This window comes from Theileria annulata, chromosome 2 (assembly GCF_000003225.4).
Source record: "Theileria annulata chromosome 2, complete sequence, *** SEQUENCING IN PROGRESS ***".
NCBI classification, from domain to species: Eukaryota; Apicomplexa; class Aconoidasida; order Piroplasmida; family Theileriidae; genus Theileria; species Theileria annulata.
In genome coordinates this window covers 1,063,113-1,080,184 of record NC_011099.1, presented here as the reverse complement: position 1 = coordinate 1,080,184, position 17,072 = coordinate 1,063,113, and the positions used below count along the sequence as shown (strand labels likewise).

At 34.9% G+C, this 17,072-nt stretch overlaps 7 protein-coding genes across 7 annotated transcripts, besides 21 other annotated features; 3 read left to right on the top strand and 4 right to left on the bottom strand.

Moving 5' to 3' along the window:
* Nucleotides 1-600: 600 nt before the first annotated feature.
* Nucleotides 601-2,417, top strand: TA13275 (uncharacterized protein; the record flags this gene model as incomplete). The annotated part of the gene is made up of 6 exons (XM_947169.1): nt 601-960; nt 1,007-1,097; nt 1,128-1,394; nt 1,482-1,778; nt 1,820-1,994; nt 2,036-2,417. The coding sequence occupies 6 exons, from the start codon at nt 601-603 to the stop codon at nt 2,415-2,417; spliced, it is 1,572 nt and encodes a 523-aa protein (XP_952262.1).
* Nucleotides 793-861: a sequence feature (12 probable transmembrane helices predicted for TA13275 by TMHMM2.0 at aa 65-87, 102-124, 136-153, 158-180, 210-232, 242-264, 316-338, 353-375, 395-414, 424-446, 467-489 and 499-521).
* Nucleotides 904-960: a sequence feature (12 probable transmembrane helices predicted for TA13275 by TMHMM2.0 at aa 65-87, 102-124, 136-153, 158-180, 210-232, 242-264, 316-338, 353-375, 395-414, 424-446, 467-489 and 499-521).
* Nucleotides 1,007-1,018: a sequence feature (12 probable transmembrane helices predicted for TA13275 by TMHMM2.0 at aa 65-87, 102-124, 136-153, 158-180, 210-232, 242-264, 316-338, 353-375, 395-414, 424-446, 467-489 and 499-521).
* Nucleotides 1,052-1,097: a sequence feature (12 probable transmembrane helices predicted for TA13275 by TMHMM2.0 at aa 65-87, 102-124, 136-153, 158-180, 210-232, 242-264, 316-338, 353-375, 395-414, 424-446, 467-489 and 499-521).
* Nucleotides 1,128-1,135: a sequence feature (12 probable transmembrane helices predicted for TA13275 by TMHMM2.0 at aa 65-87, 102-124, 136-153, 158-180, 210-232, 242-264, 316-338, 353-375, 395-414, 424-446, 467-489 and 499-521).
* Nucleotides 1,148-1,216: a sequence feature (12 probable transmembrane helices predicted for TA13275 by TMHMM2.0 at aa 65-87, 102-124, 136-153, 158-180, 210-232, 242-264, 316-338, 353-375, 395-414, 424-446, 467-489 and 499-521).
* Nucleotides 1,304-1,372: a sequence feature (12 probable transmembrane helices predicted for TA13275 by TMHMM2.0 at aa 65-87, 102-124, 136-153, 158-180, 210-232, 242-264, 316-338, 353-375, 395-414, 424-446, 467-489 and 499-521).
* Nucleotides 1,487-1,555: a sequence feature (12 probable transmembrane helices predicted for TA13275 by TMHMM2.0 at aa 65-87, 102-124, 136-153, 158-180, 210-232, 242-264, 316-338, 353-375, 395-414, 424-446, 467-489 and 499-521).
* Nucleotides 1,709-1,777: a sequence feature (12 probable transmembrane helices predicted for TA13275 by TMHMM2.0 at aa 65-87, 102-124, 136-153, 158-180, 210-232, 242-264, 316-338, 353-375, 395-414, 424-446, 467-489 and 499-521).
* Nucleotides 1,861-1,929: a sequence feature (12 probable transmembrane helices predicted for TA13275 by TMHMM2.0 at aa 65-87, 102-124, 136-153, 158-180, 210-232, 242-264, 316-338, 353-375, 395-414, 424-446, 467-489 and 499-521).
* Nucleotides 1,987-1,994: a sequence feature (12 probable transmembrane helices predicted for TA13275 by TMHMM2.0 at aa 65-87, 102-124, 136-153, 158-180, 210-232, 242-264, 316-338, 353-375, 395-414, 424-446, 467-489 and 499-521).
* Nucleotides 2,036-2,087: a sequence feature (12 probable transmembrane helices predicted for TA13275 by TMHMM2.0 at aa 65-87, 102-124, 136-153, 158-180, 210-232, 242-264, 316-338, 353-375, 395-414, 424-446, 467-489 and 499-521).
* Nucleotides 2,115-2,183: a sequence feature (12 probable transmembrane helices predicted for TA13275 by TMHMM2.0 at aa 65-87, 102-124, 136-153, 158-180, 210-232, 242-264, 316-338, 353-375, 395-414, 424-446, 467-489 and 499-521).
* Nucleotides 2,244-2,312: a sequence feature (12 probable transmembrane helices predicted for TA13275 by TMHMM2.0 at aa 65-87, 102-124, 136-153, 158-180, 210-232, 242-264, 316-338, 353-375, 395-414, 424-446, 467-489 and 499-521).
* Nucleotides 2,340-2,408: a sequence feature (12 probable transmembrane helices predicted for TA13275 by TMHMM2.0 at aa 65-87, 102-124, 136-153, 158-180, 210-232, 242-264, 316-338, 353-375, 395-414, 424-446, 467-489 and 499-521).
* Nucleotides 2,418-2,664: 247 nt separating the features above from the next.
* Nucleotides 2,665-6,147, bottom strand: TA13280 (exonuclease, putative; the record flags this gene model as incomplete). The annotated part of the gene is made up of 4 exons (XM_947168.1): nt 2,665-2,989; nt 3,019-3,117; nt 3,147-3,667; nt 3,730-6,147. The coding sequence occupies 4 exons, from the start codon at nt 6,145-6,147 to the stop codon at nt 2,665-2,667; spliced, it is 3,363 nt and encodes a 1,120-aa protein (XP_952261.1).
* A 579-nt stretch (nt 6,148-6,726) lies between these two features.
* TA13285 (uncharacterized protein) lies at nt 6,727-8,263 on the top strand (the record flags this gene model as incomplete). The annotated part of the gene is made up of 8 exons (XM_947167.1): nt 6,727-6,779; nt 6,853-6,887; nt 6,920-7,116; nt 7,146-7,375; nt 7,419-7,478; nt 7,513-7,584; nt 7,638-8,019; nt 8,096-8,263. The coding sequence occupies 8 exons, from the start codon at nt 6,727-6,729 to the stop codon at nt 8,261-8,263; spliced, it is 1,197 nt and encodes a 398-aa protein (XP_952260.1).
* Nucleotides 8,264-8,377: 114 nt separating this feature from the next.
* TA13290 (ABC transporter protein, putative) lies at nt 8,378-10,641 on the bottom strand (the record flags this gene model as incomplete). The annotated part of the gene is made up of 4 exons (XM_947166.1): nt 8,378-8,587; nt 8,618-8,827; nt 8,857-8,959; nt 8,996-10,641. 4 exons carry the CDS (start codon nt 10,639-10,641, stop codon nt 8,378-8,380), a joined length of 2,169 nt encoding a protein of 722 aa, XP_952259.1.
* Nucleotides 9,445-9,513: a sequence feature (5 probable transmembrane helices predicted for TA13290 by TMHMM2.0 at aa 136-158, 178-200, 265-287, 291-313 and 377-399).
* Nucleotides 9,703-9,771: a sequence feature (5 probable transmembrane helices predicted for TA13290 by TMHMM2.0 at aa 136-158, 178-200, 265-287, 291-313 and 377-399).
* Nucleotides 9,781-9,849: a sequence feature (5 probable transmembrane helices predicted for TA13290 by TMHMM2.0 at aa 136-158, 178-200, 265-287, 291-313 and 377-399).
* Nucleotides 10,042-10,110: a sequence feature (5 probable transmembrane helices predicted for TA13290 by TMHMM2.0 at aa 136-158, 178-200, 265-287, 291-313 and 377-399).
* Nucleotides 10,168-10,236: a sequence feature (5 probable transmembrane helices predicted for TA13290 by TMHMM2.0 at aa 136-158, 178-200, 265-287, 291-313 and 377-399).
* Nucleotides 10,642-11,325: 684 nt separating the features above from the next.
* On the bottom strand, nt 11,326-12,526 carry TA13295 (uncharacterized protein; the record flags this gene model as incomplete). The annotated part of the gene is made up of 7 exons (XM_947165.1): nt 11,326-11,362; nt 11,409-11,444; nt 11,479-11,586; nt 11,618-11,675; nt 11,706-12,069; nt 12,096-12,421; nt 12,460-12,526. 7 exons carry the CDS (start codon nt 12,524-12,526, stop codon nt 11,326-11,328), a joined length of 996 nt encoding a protein of 331 aa, XP_952258.1.
* A 63-nt stretch (nt 12,527-12,589) lies between these two features.
* TA13300 (uncharacterized protein) lies at nt 12,590-13,299 on the bottom strand (the record flags this gene model as incomplete). Its single annotated transcript, XM_947164.1, has 4 exons — nt 12,590-12,681; nt 12,733-12,906; nt 13,002-13,150; nt 13,184-13,299. 4 exons carry the CDS (start codon nt 13,297-13,299, stop codon nt 12,590-12,592), a joined length of 531 nt encoding a protein of 176 aa, XP_952257.1.
* Nucleotides 13,300-13,443: 144 nt separating this feature from the next.
* Nucleotides 13,444-13,552: a sequence feature (U6; Rfam:RF00026).
* A 1,284-nt stretch (nt 13,553-14,836) lies between these two features.
* Nucleotides 14,837-16,888, top strand: TA13305 (uncharacterized protein; the record flags this gene model as incomplete). Its single annotated transcript, XM_947163.1, has 3 exons — nt 14,837-15,854; nt 15,889-16,119; nt 16,188-16,888. 3 exons carry the CDS (start codon nt 14,837-14,839, stop codon nt 16,886-16,888), a joined length of 1,950 nt encoding a protein of 649 aa, XP_952256.1.
* Between the last annotated feature and the right edge of the window lie 184 nt (nt 16,889-17,072).

The window sequence follows — 17,072 nt, the reverse complement described above, 5'->3', positions numbered from 1 at the left end:
TTCTTACTTCTTCAATGATCTTTATATCCCACTAAGCCTAATCTTGAAGAAGGTTGAGATATCTGACTATTTTTATGCATATATTTAATTCTTCTATATAATTTTAAGGTTTTTGATTTTTATCAATTTATCTTAGCAACTAGTTTCTGGAATTTTATATGAATTTTATGTTTTTGTCCCATATCTCAATAGTGTGTATTTGTAACCTTTAGAACATTTATATATTTATTTATCACAAATCATTAATTGTAAATTATTACAAATGTGTTTATAATTTGATTTTAATAATATTTGAAAGAAAATACCCTATATGTAAACTCCCTATTCCTTACCATGATTTGTAGAGTAAATTTTCTTGTGTAATATATGTTTCATCTTAAATGTAGGATTTTGTAATATTATTTCTTTTAATAAGTTGTTTTATAAGTTCATTGCTCGCATAAGTACCACCCAGCCCGTTTCTAAAATTGACAATTGATTCATAATGCATTCTACCTTGTAAAATATTGATAATTTTAATAAATAAAGTGTGTGCAGTACTCAAATAATGTTTTGTACAGATTTAGAAATTAAATAAATCTAAAACCCTAATACGCGACCATGGCCGTAGATAACATGCTAACCTCACCGCTCCTGGATGAAGATTCCTCTTCATATTCCGATTCGTTCTCATCCAGTAACATATCGCAAACAGACCGACTCCTTCTGTCAGTTGATGATTCCATTGAATCGTTAATCGATCATGGTCGCTCCGAATTAAATAATGTAGATACCACAACAATTTGTAAAAATTATTTCTATGGACAACTAGCAAACGTAATGAAATCAGCAGTTTGGTGGAGTATGATTGGAGTCCTGATTAAAAATTTCAGCTCCTCATATTATGGATTATCAATTACACGCTCAATTTTCAACTTGGCATTGGTGATGGGATCGTTCGTATCGAATTTGATTGCAGAAGTTTGAATTAGATAAATTTAATAAAACACAATAATTTTATCTTTAGGTTGTTAATATTAGGAAACTGCTCTGTTTTACAACTTTGTGCAGGTTGATGATATGGTCAGTTCTAGTTCCATTGTTCTACACACTGTCATGTAAGTAACTTTTCAAGATTAATGTTTCAGATTTTTATGACAAGATGAATTACTACTGGGTATTCTTTGTCGGCTTGATGCTGGTTGATGGGTTCCACATATCACTGTCCAACACAGTTGATTTGGACTATGAAGGGATTGACAGGATGTCACACCAGTACAACATACTGATCCCAGATAATTTACACCAGTACATGAACAACGTTTACCAGCTAGTGTTTGACTTTTCATTCATCTTCATATCAGTCCCAATCTCAATTATAATACTTTTAATAGATAAATTCACCAATTTTGACAGTAACCAACTATTATATTCATTTAGATAAATTAATACTATTTTAATATTCATTTAGATAAATTTATACTATTTTAATATTCATTTAGATAAATTTATACTATTGTTTGTGTTTAACATGACGTTTCTGGTTTTATCGCTGGCTTCCCTGTCCTTTTATATCTTTGGGATGCCAATTATAAGGTCGACGAACTACCTGGCGTACTCCAGGAATATCAACCTGACGTTCCTCACAGTCATGGACGAGTTCTGCAATAAGCTGAGGCACGTTAGAGATGGATTCAGAATAATCTACTCGAGGCAGTATTTGTTCAGGAACCTGCTCTACTTCTCGTTTGAAACGTCTTACGAAAATTCTATTTTTCTCCTTATCATACCACTGATATGTAAGTTACTAGATAATATTTGTTCATTTGATAAATTTTAGGCTACGATAACTTGTGGTTCGCTGACTTGGACGTCTGCGGGATGAACCTGTTCGCAGTGTGCCTGATATCAATGTGTAAGCTGGGAACTAGCATATACGGGATCTACGTGACGTACAAAATCAAAAACAACTCAAACCACAACCTGTATATTTCAAGGAAGAATACTATTCTAAGGTGAGTTTTTTAATAAAGCAAATGTAAATATAAAATTGTAGATGTTTGTTCTTCAGTAGCTTGAGCATACTGTTATTGCCTGCAGTTGTGTTGGTTCGAAGGTACTGTCCCATCAAGTGGGCGTCGCTGTTTGTGATGGTGCTTGGGTTATTTCTGTTCTTCACCTTCACCACCCTTCCCAAGATCAACTACTCCTCGATACTCCAGTACAACATTTCTAACCACCCCCTGTCCTACAAGCTGTTTGATTTCGTCGGGACCTTCATTACTCTGGTTGACGCTCTGGTCATATTCTCTCTCTCCTACGTCTTCAGGCTTCCGAACGGCGAGGTCACCTTCAGTCACGTGCTCACCTACACTGGTGTGATATACGTAGTGTATACAGTGATACAAATAACATTAGAAGTTTTTAAGCCACTTTAATTTAGTAGTATATTTTACATGTCAGTCGACCTTCCAGTTAGTCTTGTATCCAACGTCGTACAGGTTCTTTACAATTGTCTTGATATTGTCTTTATGGTTCAAATAAAACCTAAAATTATTGGTTAAGGTTTGGTTAGTTAAGGCTAGTTAAGGTTAAGGTTAGTGTAATTAATTAGTAAGAATTAGTCCACTTAAGGATAGTTATTAAAAGCCTATTTATTATTATTATTAGTAAACAGGCTAAAAATTACTTGTAAAGATGAAGTGATGTCTTGGCGTCCTCAATGGAGTTGTGCTCAGAAACCTGGATCTTCTGGTTCAAAATGTGATAGGACAGAAACTGAAGAGACATGTACCGCTTACCAGGAATCCAGAAAAGCTCCAGAGTGTCAATCACACAGCCACTGGGAACACAAATGTTCAAAATCCGAAGGTCCTGCTCAAGACCATGACCAATAACCTTACAGCCATTATCAATAAGGTACCTCAGCTTCAAGTAAATGAGTTTGTGAGTTGTGAGCCAGTGTAGAGAAGACTTGAGCTCCAAATCACCGGAACGGATGCCAGAAAACCTTTAAAACTATTTAGTGGATAAAAGTACCTGGTGTTGTAATCCTTGGGAGGTTTATTGTTTAAAATGTAGTGATCCAAAAAAGGCACTCCATGCAAATTATCATCATTTGCTCTAATTGCAGTAACCCTAAAGAATAATCTCAGATAAAAAATTACCTTGCCAGAGAGTACAAGTAATTGTTCTCATCCTCATTAACAATAAATGAAGATTTCTCATTTGAGCTGTCATTGACAGGGGTGTTCTTCAAGTCAGTTTTGACATACTCAATGTCCAGCGCAAACATGAAATTCGACTCCTGAATCAGATTTAACTCGTGGATTGATATTGGAGTGAAGGTTTTTATTTTATTATGAGCCAGAGGATTATGAGCAATGTTATGTTCAGAGAGCAGGACATAAGGTGGCACCGGGATCTTCTTGGTGGGATAGGGTAACGGAACTAATCTGTTCTTGATTGAAACTATGTTATTTTCTACATTTGCGCAGGGTATTATTTCTTCTATCCCAACAAAGTTTTCATTATGATTTTTGTCCTCACCACTTTCTTCTGTGCTAGCCTTGGAGTAAATTGCGAAGAGCAGAATTTTGCAATTTTTAGTAAAGTTGAACACATCATCGTCTTCATCAACATACATTACAATACCATCATTGATTAGAATCCAATTATAATCTTCAGTCTATATATATATATATTAAAAAAATAAATAAATATATATTAATAATTTAGAATAAATCTAACCTTAAAATTTTGTGGTAATTTGATGCATGCCAATGACCTGTAGTGAAGATTCTCTGCTGGTAGTGTGAAGTAGAAGCACTCGAGGTTGTACTTGTGGTCATTGAAGACCAATTCTCTGGGAATGTTCTCAACTCTGTAGTTGATGAAGTCGATGAGCAGTAAGTTGGGACTGCTCAAATACTCTATTTCTATTACACATTCAACTACCTTGTTGCACTCCTTACAGTAATCAAATGAAGTGTTATTTGATACAGTCCTATTATTTTTGGGTGTTTCACTACTTTCAGAATAGTCTACACAATAGTTTCCCACATTAACAACCACGTTCACGTGGTCATAGTTACGGCATCTACTAATTGTCTTCTTGGAGAATGAAAACAGGTCCTTTATCAGGCTGGTTGTCACCTTTAGATTATTTTTGTTGTAGTAGTTGTACATCTCGTTACTCATCTTTTCTAGCACCCATAGAAACAGGTGTATTGGTGTCTTCAGCGTCGGTTCGTTTTCAATCAGCATGAGTTCTTGCAGCTGTGTTACATATAGCAGGTTGTTTGAGAACTTCCTTATTTTACTATCAGTGGTGTCTTTACTTGTTTCCTTATTGTTGTCGTAATATACTTGAAGGTTGTGGAGTCCAAACCCTATTTGGCACGTTATGCAGTTGGATAGTTCGCAAATGTGGTACTGGATTGAGGACAGTTTGGGCAGGAAAAAGAACATTTGCACGAATGTGTGTGCGACATCTCCTTCAAAGGTCCCAACCATTGAGGCGAATGGCGTGTTATTGTATTCTCTGTTTTCCGATATTGGGATTTCTGACAAATTCCTCGGCAACTTCTCGCTACTGTATCCAAAATCCTCTTTCAGTTCGTTTGGTAATTTTAAAGACTCAAAATTGTAAGTTGAATCACTAACAAACACTTCCAAACTGTCACCCGATAAGTTACCTACCACTTCTAAACCATACTGAAATCCTGAACCAGTAGTTGGTTCTAACGCCATTTTATACTCCAAAGTACTGATTTTGAAATCAAAGATTTTCCCGTCGGGTGACATTGCGAATAGCCTATCGCTTTTCGGCACTATGAAAAGGTTAGAGAGTGGTCTGTGGAAGACCATGCTAAAGCTCTTCATCATTCTTATGTCGTAGAGGCAGAGCACTGGGTCGAAAAGTGTCATGAAACCTGAGTTATAGGAGCTTTGGGTGTTGTATGGGTATGTGCATGTGTTTTGGCACGGATACAATGTGCAGGAAGTAGTTGCTATCGTGTTGTTGGAGGCTGAAATTGAGTAAACTGGGTTACTGTGTGAACACACTGAGGAAACTATCTTGTTAATTCTGTTATCGACTATGTGTAAAATCCCTGAACATGTTCCTATACAAGTCGAGTCTACAAAATCATTTTGGAGCATAATAGACGGCTTCATCTCACTCAGTATCCACTCCAAGGTTATAGATCCATTTTCCCTCTCGACATATTCCTTAGTTGAAGGCATGTTTTGGTAATTATATCCCGTACCAAATGTTCCGTAGCTATTAGCAGATTTATACCCAAATGAGTTTGAAGTGTAGTATTCGTTAGAATTGTTATTGTGTTCATATGCATTTTCATTTGTTTCATGTGTAAATGAATAACTTGATGGTACGAATTCCGGTATTGAGTTAATATCTCCGTACTTTTCAGCGATGGAACTAAAACTGAACGTTTGTTTTTCTCCAAATGATGGCGAGTCGTTTGAGGTGCTTGGGGTGTATTGTCCATACTTTGAATCCTGATTTTTATATTCTGTGGGATATTGAACACTTGAATAATCTGGTGATTCGTATGTTGGATACTCAGGCTGATATGAATAATAGCACGAGCTGTTCGACTGGTTTGACATGAAGTCTGAAATTGATGTTATCTTATCTCTGTATTCCATTGAGTTTTCGATTTGTGCATTTAATTTAGACTTGATTTGTCCTTTACACGCATCAATAAAATACAACTCGTCTGAGTTGTTTGAAAGTACAATTTTTGGGTCATTTTTGGTCGTTGGGAATACGGCACAGGAAATATGCATCGTATTTGCTAATGTTATTTCTTCTTTAGCTGATGAACACAGCACTTTCATAACTCTGTATCCGTCCTTAGAAACCACATACAAATCCTTAGATTTACCTACCAACAGATACTCCTCGTAAACACCCAGTGAGTTAATTGTGTTATCGTAACATCCGCAATAACAATTATAATCATCTACGATATTGTAGGCGTCGCTGTTTGTTTTCAAGCTATGTATATGTTTTATAGTCTTGTCTTCATGGTTTAAACCAATTAAAGATCCTGATATGTTATATGTTACAGAAGGTGAGATGGAGTTGTATATCCAGATTAGATCATTCCATTCATCATATTTTAGAAACCCGTTTTGCATCTTTAGAAAGTTAAAATTTTTGGATTCTGACTAATTATCAGAGTTTTGTGGGCTCAGAATTTGTATTTTAGGCATTATACAGTTCATGTTTATTTAAAATTTGAAGTGTATCTTCAAAATATCAAAAATTGATATATATAGACTTAAAATTGAGAAATTTAAAATTTGGGATGAAATCATTAAAACTATTAATGAAGCCGATATAACATTAAAATTAGGAAAAGATTGTGATTTTCATAATTATAAAAATACGATATTAAAATATGGAATTTATGAAAATACTACTAGATATTTCAAAAATAAATATACATGTTGAATTGACTATAAATGGTTGAAATAACCGAGTGAAAATAATATAATACAAAATAAAATATGTTATTTGTGTTCATTTCACTCATCCCCCATTCATCGTTGAAAAAATTAAGTTAAATTAATTCATTTTCATTCACATTCATCAGGATGTTGTAATTTTAATGAGTCTTTTAAATGACCAGAATATTGTGTAAAATTCCTCCTCATTTTGAAAATGAGGACTGTGTAACCTTCAATGAGATTCTGTAAAGTACCTTATTAATAAAGATGGTTTTCGATGTTTACGGTCTCACATTCGCTGGAAAACCTCTTTTTTCAAGGTTCTTCCTTAATTAATTATTTATCTTTACATGTGTCTATTGTTTGCTCTTGATTCTGTTCACAACTGTTTAGTCGGAAGGAATCAGAAGTTTCCTTGACATTTTACGGTATGTTCCAGTTTATATATAAAGTTTACCAGGAACCATCTCTGCTATCGCCTCTAAGGTCTCGAGTCTACTCTCGGACTATTCAGAACAAGATTGTTTACGCTACGTAACGGTGGGTAAATTACATTTTACATATCTTGAGAGAGGACCTTTATGCTACTTCTCAATATCAGATAACGGTTACTCGCCACTGATAGTTTACAAGATTCTATGCGTGATTCACTTACAGGTATTTTTGTATACTCAAATTTCCCGTAGGTCGTATCAATACTGACCAGAGGTGTTGAACGGATACTCATCAAAAGGCCCTCGTACGACGTCCAGAATTTATTAGGAGGAACACAGAATATTATCGATAAGTTGATGGATAACATGAGCGGATGCCTAGGATTAATTGAAGGCTATGCATACGAAGCGCTTCCACTCTCACAAATCACAAGAAACCTCCTGTCGTCATACTTCACCAAATTTAGGACAGATAACATAATGTACTCAAGTTCCTTTCATTAATTTTCAGATGTTGCTTTATAGTAGTGTCAAAAAGAGTGGCGATGGTTACAATGTCAAAGACCATGACTTTGTGCCCAATGGGTTTCTCCACACCTAATAATTTTTAATGATTTAGATATTTCTACCGTTATCAATACACTCATCGCATCGCAGTCGTTACAACAGCAGGAAAGCTGGACGCCTATATGTTTGCCATCATTTAATGATCAGTAAGTGGTGAACAACTAGACTGATATATAGAGCTTTCACCTACGGATACGTCAATTATATTGAGCCGGAAATAGGCATTGTTTGCATATCAACCTCAGGAGAGCAGGAGCAGTTTTACAATATTTCTAGACATTTGGAGGATTCCAAACGTCTTATGACAGAGTCCAAGTGCCTGGACGACTTAAGATCGTCACTGCTTGCGACGCCTCTGGAATTTCCATCAGGAGGAGATTTATCATGCGAAATACTACATCTGATGTTCTACTCCAAGAAATTGGGCCAGTTCTTCTCCTCAGCGTTTAAAACTAGCTCCTGCGGGAATATGACCAAATACATACTCTCGTCATACAGAACGGTGGTTGAGTTCCTATACAACTCAGACTACAGAAAGTCTGCATTATTTTCATACGAAGTTAGATTTTACTATTTCTATATTTATTTAGTTACAAATTTTTACTCCTCTGCCTAAAATTATTTAAATATTTTAGTATTTGAATGTGTACGTCGAGTATAACAACGACTACAATATGTACTTGGCCACGGTGCCATGGACAGAAATCACAACTGACTTCATAAACAAAATCGTTTCATACGTTAACAAACATTTTAACTTTCTATTCATCACTAAAATACAACAAATATCCAAAAGGGACTAATGTTTTAAATATTTATACATACTATAGTGTATATACAAATTAGTAAACTATATATATAAGTGTATATATAATTTAATATAGTGTATGTATGAGTGTATTGTGAAATTCAATAAATTAACGTGTCGTTTCATCACTTTTGGACTTTAAATTAAATGAATTTACAATTTGTCTGAAATAGCCAGTCTTGTTCCAGAGCTCAAGAGGTGTCCCCATTTCAACGATTTTCCCCTTGTGGAAAACGACGATTTCATCAGCTATCAACATTGAAGATAACCTGTGCGCGATCATAAGAGTGGTTTTATTGGAGCCCATCTCCTTAAAAGTCTAAAAATAAACATGAAAACCAAAAAATACCTTTATGATTTGTGACTCTGCCTTAAAGTCAAGTGAACTTGTAGCCTCATCGAAAAGCAGTACTTGAGGGTCCTTTAGAAAGCACCGAGCAATACCAATCCTCTGCTTTTCACCTCCACTTAACATCATTCCTCGTTCTCCGACAATTGTGTCATATCCATCAGGGAAGCCCATAATGGTATCATGGATACCAGCCAGTTTTGAAGCCCTCTGAAAATTTTATCATCAACAAAACTTACCATAACATCATCCAATGTGGCGTCGGGTTTACCGTATGAAATGTTAAAGGCGATTGATTCATTAAACAGAACCACATCCTGAGGTACAATTCCCAACGTGTTTCTAAAATTATTATGAATAATGGTTAAACTAAATTACCTTAACGACTTCAGAGTCACGGTCTTTATATCCTGACCGTCTATTAAGATTGATCCAGAATTAGGGTCATAGAAGCGGAATAATAATTTACAAATTGTGCTCTTTCCGGAGCCTGAGTCTCCGACAATCGCTATAGTCTTGCCTGGAGGAATTGTTAGGGAAAAGTCGTCAAGAATTATGTGAGGGTCATTTTCGGTGGTTGGGTAGAAGTAGTTAACGTTCTTGAACTCGATTTTCCCCTGTGAGAGAACTAGATCCTTGGCTTCGGGTAGTTCGTACACTTTAGGTTTCACTCCTACGAGGTCCAAAAATTTTTGCAAATCAATGAAACTCAGTTTAACTTCTCGGTACATTGTGCCTATCATGTTAAGGGGGACTCCAATCTGGAACAGTAGAGTGTTAACGATGATAAAATTATCAAACTTTGCTAGTCCCTTTGTGATATCTCCAAGTGTTAAAAAAAGTGAAAGGAACAAGCCGCAGTTGAAAATAAACTGTTGTCCAAAGTTTAGGAAAGCTAGACTCTTTTGTACGTCCACTGAGTGTTTTTCATAATCCATTTGTTGGTTTGAATACCTTTCCAGTTCCTTTATCTGTGAGTTATAGTATCTAACTGCTTCAGCGTTAGTAATGGAATCAAGGAAAAGGCCGGATGCCTTTCTGTCTGCGTCTGCCATTTCTTTTCTGATGATCATCCTCCTTCTGGTAACTAGGGTTGTGAAAAGTAGGTACAAAATCACAGTCAGTGATGATATTGTCGCAATCATAGGGCCGACTTTGTAGCATAACAACGCGGTTACTAGCGAGAATTCAAGAATCACTGGGACTACTTGGAAAACTGTGATTCTCAGGATCTGTGAGATTGCTCTTATTCCTCTAGAAAATACTGCTGATACTTCTCCGGATTTCGACTGGATTAAAAAGTCGATGTCAAGGTTATGTATGTTCATGAACATTTTCGATGCGTTTTCTCTCGCTGAGCGTTCAGTCACTGTGCTAAACAATGAGTTCCTCAGTTCGTTAAATAGTGATGATGAAATCTTTGAAAATACGAAACCAAACAAATACACGTATGGGATGTACATCTCTGGGAAGGATACGCCAACCATTTCAAGCTTCGGGATTATTCCAAAAGAATCATTCGGTGGTTTAATTATGGAGTTAATTAGTGATGTAAGAAACAGTGGGACTGAAATTAGAGACAGTTTTGCTGAAAGCAGAAATACCATACTGAACAGAATTCTCAGCTTTGATCTGGTATCAGATGGCCACAAAAGGCTCATAATTTTCGACAATCCATATTTTTTTGTAGGTAATTTATCTAGGTTTGAGGAAAAGAATCTGCATAAATTCCTATTTAGGTGTAAGGTTGTTGATGGGAGCAGAAGATTCGTGTAGTCTGGTTTGAATCCTCTAAATTGGGACCCGAGTGTCTTGAAATTATTTTGTACGAGTATATTTCCGGCATTTCTGGCACTAGTATGATAATTGTGTAGTTTAAAATCGGCTTTAATGATAAATTTAACGTTGCGATGGTGAAATCTTTTAGAATTGTGGATATTTCCACGGTTAAAGTTGGTAAAAACAATCGATAGTGTGTTGTCATATATTTTAATACATTTGTACAACTTATCAGGGAAATACATGTTATTTGGTAATAATACAGCTAATGGTACATTTTTTAAGAAAATTCAAGGAAATTGTGACAAGAAATGGCATATTTATTTAAAAATCATTTACATACAAGGTGAATATGTTAAATATAATACAATAATGGATAAAAAATTAGAATATATATTATAGGTGGTGATAAAAGGGTTGGGGATTGTAAACTATATAAGGAAATAAATACATCAACAACTAATCTATAAAATCTAACAACTAATTTAAATCTAATAATTGTAATAATTGTAAATAATAAATAATTGTTAAAAAGCTATTGAATCAAATTAGTAAATCAAACTAGAAAATGGAATTAAATTTAAAAAAATAAAATTTAACAATTAAAATTGTAAAATGTGTACTATACATAAAATTTTGGTACAAATAAATCGTGGAATCAGAGGAAGGAAGTGTATACACATTAGGATAGCCACCCAATATATAAACCCAACACGAAGTCATGATAACGATCATAAAACATTTACTTTAGTCATCATAGCATTTGCATGATGACTTAGAACCCTAAACCTACGTGGGCTATGTTATTTCATCACATAAGATGCAAGTACATAGCCCATTATCGCTTTGCGAGTCCTAAACGTTGAACTGTGTGTTTCCGATTTTTCAGAAATACAAGTACAATTCTTCGTTTATTTAAATCGTATGTTTCAAATCTCTAATACAGTGTCAAAAGGCAGAAAGATTCTTTAATTTTTCGCCAGTGAGTTCGGCTCGGCTGTATGAAACATACATCCCCCCTTTAGGGTAACAAATAAGTAAATGTTCACTATATTAAAACTAAATCTTTGCTTTTTTCTAACATTTGTTTTGCTTTTTCATAATCAACTGCGTTTAGTGACCCAAGAGATTGGAGTTCCCTGTCCAGGACCTTGGACACCTCATTCAACTCTTCGCCGGTAAATGCATTACTAATTGATTATGAAATGAAGCAGAACTTACGAATGTTTCTGAAGAATTAGGAAGACTAGAGTACAGGATAATTCGGTAAATTGAATCCCTAAAAATGGCTATGTAGTAGTAGAAATACCATTATTTTCAGGGTCTAGAGGTAAAAGCAAGTTTAATATTTTGTAGGGATTTAATGTTGCCATTATCAGTCGACTAGCCTTGTCTAGTGATATGAAGTGGTTGAAGAGAAGAATAGCCCGTTCCCTAGTCTTTAGGTTAGTACTTTCAAGAGAATCCTTTAAGTAAGATAGTCCACCCAGTGTAACAAAGAGCTGTTCAGCTCTCCTGCAGTTTCTAATTGACGATGAGATGGCAGTTATAAGCCTGGGCTCGAGTTGAGTGTCCTTTAACTTATTTTTTAGTTTGAGGAGGTTGGGAACCAGCTGAGTTTTGGAGGCCTCCTCAAGAACAGACTCGTTGTTTGAGAAAGAACATGAAATAATCTTGAATTTATATTTATTAAACTTACAGAGAGGGTTGAAGACAACACTTCCATATCATCACTCTTTAATAAAAGAGTGAAAGATTCTAGGAGTCCTTGTCTAGCAAGACTTGTAGCATTGCTAGGGTGTTCTTCAAAGTACTCCTCTAGTTTCTGCATAGACTCCAACAGAACCTTTTTATCAAACTCTATTTCTTTATTCTTATTTTCTCCGTTTTCTGATGTCATAAACGCCTTAGAGATCCTATTGACCTCTGAAACTGAGTTTGCAACCTGTTTTTCATGTTCATTTACTGAAGATAAAGCTCCTTCAAGGAACTCCAAATCCTCCTTAGACATTTGTTTCACTTCGTCTATATTCATTATTTTTATATTTAGTTAGAATTATTACCTTTCCTTTTCGGGTCCACTTTGGAGAGTGACCATTTCAGGAGGCCTTTCCAGTTGGGTAGAGACATTTTTTTATTTAAGAAATTGAGTTTAGATAGTCCAGTAGGTCTAAATTAGATAAATACATTTATTTAGTGGAGTAGATTGTTACCTTTGTTTTTTCTTTGCTTAGAGACTCCTAGTTGCAAAAAGCGGTTAGCCTCAGAGTGTTTTTGTGGTTTATCTAAAAGATGATAAATAAATGTTTATATTATAATATTAAACGGAATCTTACCAAAGTCTGAAGTGCGGTTAACCAGTTCCTGAAGTAAGTCGTTGTGGAGCTCAACGGAACTTCTAAAGAGTCCAATATCCTCCAGGTTAATCCCAGAGGCCAAGTATCTGTTTCTCAGGTCCTTCCAGTCAGAGATAGTCTGGTCTGACTTTGAAATATCCAAAAGATCAGCAACTAAAAAATAATGAATAATGGTTTAAACAAATGTTCTTGACAAATTCAAAATGTGTAGGTGAAATGGTGATAAATTTTAGTAGAAAACTAGATACCTGAGAGTTTATTAAAATGTGAAAGGTAGTCCTTTGGATTTATTAAATTTGTGGGTCCAATAACGAAGGAATCAAGAATCGGTAAAAATGATGAAAAGAAGTTGCCAACGTTTATGGAAATCCCACGCATATCATTTACAAACCTTGAACTGAAAATTAAATATTTTTAATAAATCAGTTACTAAGGCAATAAATATTGTAAACGAAATATATCGTCAAGTTGTTCCCCCGAGCTTACGTACAAACATGAAACGTGATGCCCTAGCTCATTAAGCTGTTCGTTTAATGAATCATTCATTAATCAAACATAAATTAGTTTAATAGAATGACTACAAATTTAAAAAAATATATAATGAATCAGGTGTAAGAATGAAAAGAAGTAAGGTTATACCAAGGTCACTCTAAATCATATACTATATGTATAGTAAAGATAAAAATTAAAAAAAAATGGGTTTTACACTTCTCGATTTGAGCGTGTCATCCTTGCGCAGGGGCCATGCTAATCTTCTCTGTATCGTTCCAATTTTTTCTGATGGCGCTCCGAAGAGGCCAACGTTAGTATATCACTAAATGAGTGGAGTGAGACTAGAAGGCTCAAAAGTGTAAAAATGGGGAAGAGGAATAACTGGTTCCAAAACGAAGTTAAACTGATAATAAATGGTATAAAGAAGGTATCATGAAGTTATAGAAGGATTAAGAGATCAAATAAAGCAAAGGATGGAGTAAGTCAAGTTAAATGAAATAGAATAATATAAACCAAAACAAATTTGAAGTGAAAAAATTAAATGTATAATTAAGTATAAATGTTAAAATTGATGAAATGTTATAAAATTGGTAAAATATGAATAAAAGAAATGATAATTAAGAAATGTTTGTGGTGACTGTGTAGTGATTTAAATAAGATTCTATACAATGAGATACATAAAATTTAGTTGTATTTTCAACAAAAAAGAATTTTCAAGGGATGAGATAGATGATAAACAAAACAAGGATAAGGTAGATTCTAAATTGTGGTAATCGAATGTAGGGATATACAATTAATATTTTTAATAATTACCATTGATAATTTAATATTTTAATTTAATTTTAATCCATTTGTAATCCAATAGAGGTATCTGAAGTGAGTGTGTTGCAATTCTCACCTGATTCCATGATGAAGATTACAAATGCATCATAGTTTCCAGTAAAATATTTTTTAATTTCATAATATTTAATATTCAAACAACACTAATTTATTCTAATTTTTGTGTTAAATCACATCAGTGCCATTTCCGTTCGGTGTATGTGACCTTATACTGTTCTTCATAAAACTCTATTATGTAACTGTTTTTTAATTTTTAAATCGACATAATTAATTCTAATAAATAAGTTTTGATATTTTTGACGTTATTTCCTAAATTATTTGGGGTGCACAATCATTGGTTACAGCATTGTGCCATGTGAATGTGTGCTAGCAAACTGATCAATATTACGAATTTGTTAAAGTAACTCCCAATCTATCCATAATAATTTAATAAATTTTAATTAGGAAATGCATAATTTGATCAAATTTAATCATCGAAAGTATTTATCGTAATGCGTTCAAAAACGATTGAGGAATTTTAATGATTTGCGCTGTTTTTATCAAAAATAAATTTTAAAATCTCTTTTATTTAATATTATTTTAACTGAGTAGCAATAGAAATTTTTTTAACTCAGAATGGTATCGGATGTGTAGAATAGTTTTTAATGTAGTACCTTTTGAGCAAATTTGAGCCAATTTTAAAAACTCCTTCATAGGATTTCAATCTTTCAGTAAATGTAGTTTTAATCAAAATTTTAAATGTAGTTTTATAATGGTTGAAGGTCTTGAACCCAGAGAAAATCCAAATGTAGTTCCCTCACCAGTGATTGATGAGCTGAAGGGAACCTCAAGACCAACCATCAAGAGAAAAACCAATGTTAGAGGTGTTCTATCAGAGAGCTTTAAGTATCGTCATAATTTAAATTTATATAGAGTAAAAAAGCACCAAAAACACGGACATCCAATCTTGCCAAAAGATGTGAACCAAGCACAAAGTAACGCGGACTTTCAGCCAAACGTCCAGCACATTGTAATTTCGGACGATGATGAAAAGGATATGAACAAGGGCGAGATGGATGAACTAAATGAAGAAACGGATGTTCCACTGGATCAAAACGAAGTGGAAATGAGTTGTACACCTAAACCAAATGCAGTAAACCATTATATGTATTCTTCTAATTCCACAACCAATACAAGCAATGCAACAAATAATGCAGTACACAATGATATTTTAAATGTAGTTAATAACAGTGTAACTGGAATCACCAACTCTGGAGGTGGGACCAGATTAGTTAAAAAGGAGATAACAAAACTGGGCAGACTGGAGCTTCTTGGTAACATTGAGAATTACGTCCACGTAAATTTCTCAAACTATCGTCAGTTCTACGACCGAGTTGGCCCAATAAGGCTCACAAGTCCTCTGAGCGAAGGACTTAAGAGCAACCACGTGGATATTAGCCTGTGGAATGACCCGGGCACACAGCTTATATCCCAAAATTCATCGAAGAGGAAGGTCTATAACATCTATTGGCTCCCAAAAATCTTTTCAAACATCGCTCTGAGAGCCGCAATAAAACTTGTGGAGGACTGTAACATAAGAGATGGGAGGAGTATAAAGAGGGAGATTGAGTGTCACCTCTACATGTACCAGAGGTTTCAAGCATTCTCCAGGTCTAAGAACTCTTCATCTTTGATACTACAGGATGACTGGCCAACTGTTGAGATTCTAGGTTACTATCTGGACAAGAAAGATCCAGGGCAATCAGTGTTGATATCTAGGAAATTAACAGGTATAATATATTTTGTCACAATATTACTCTTTAGGTCCTGACTTCTTCTACATCATAAGGTCTGAGAATAACAGTAACTTTGCAAAGAAAATAACACCGATCTACGAGTTTAACAAGCTGGATTGGTGCATTACAGCACTCAACAGGATAGCACAGTTCGCGTCAGTGGGAATACGCCACAACGACATCAAGCCAGACAACATAGTTCTCGACGTGTACTTTGACCAGGGCGTTAAGAAAGTTGATGTTAAAGTTATTGATTTGGGTAATTTTTTAAATATAATTAAATATAATTAATTTTAGTTTAATTAAATATAATTAAATAATGTGTAGGGGCTGCGAGTATGGAGAATACGAAAGAGTTCACAGGAGGAACACCATGGTACGAGTCGCCAGAGCAGAAGTTGTTGGAGTACTACACAAAAAAGAACAGAAATAATGAGATGGCGAGCAAAGTTACCATAGATGTGAGTAGTGACGCCTGGGGAGCAGGCCTGTCAATAGTAGAGGTTTTAACAGGAAAGAGAGTAGTGGATTACATCAAGCAGCCGTATGGAATAGGATTGCTGAACTTCAAGGGAGTACCAACTGGATCAAACCCATTCACAGACTCCAATGATGAAAATATTGGAGTTAACTACTTGTGGTGGAACGTGGATGAGTACTGGGAAGTGAGCCCTGAGTTGTGGGTACGGGAAGCTAAAAAGGTGCTTGGATTAACCTGCACCAAATGCAGCCCAGCCAACGGAGCAGAGTCCTATGGTAACACAGGGGAACTCTACGAAAACATACAAATTAGCCAAAGAACTAATTTCGATATGAGCACTGGGAGAGAAGAGTTTCAGGAGTTCTACTTTTGTAACATTTGCAACTCAAGGTTCGATGGGAACGTGAAGGAAAACATCTGCAAGACAGTCGCAAGATACGTGTTCAATAGTCTGGTTGTTATCGACCCGAAGAGGAGGAAAAAGGTCCAGGAAGTGTCAAACCAGCTGAGACTATTTGTTACAAAAGCAATATCATACTACTTGTAGAGGCTGAATTTACTAAAATTATTTCCTAATGTTTTAAAAAAGCTTTAATATGATGAAATTTAAAATTTATATGTTTGAGTAGATAAGTTAAGGTGTAATTAGGCTCAGTGTACTGAGGATGAGAAAATGTTGAGAACTATTGAAAAATATAAGATTCTTTAACTAGAATATAAATTAAATGAAA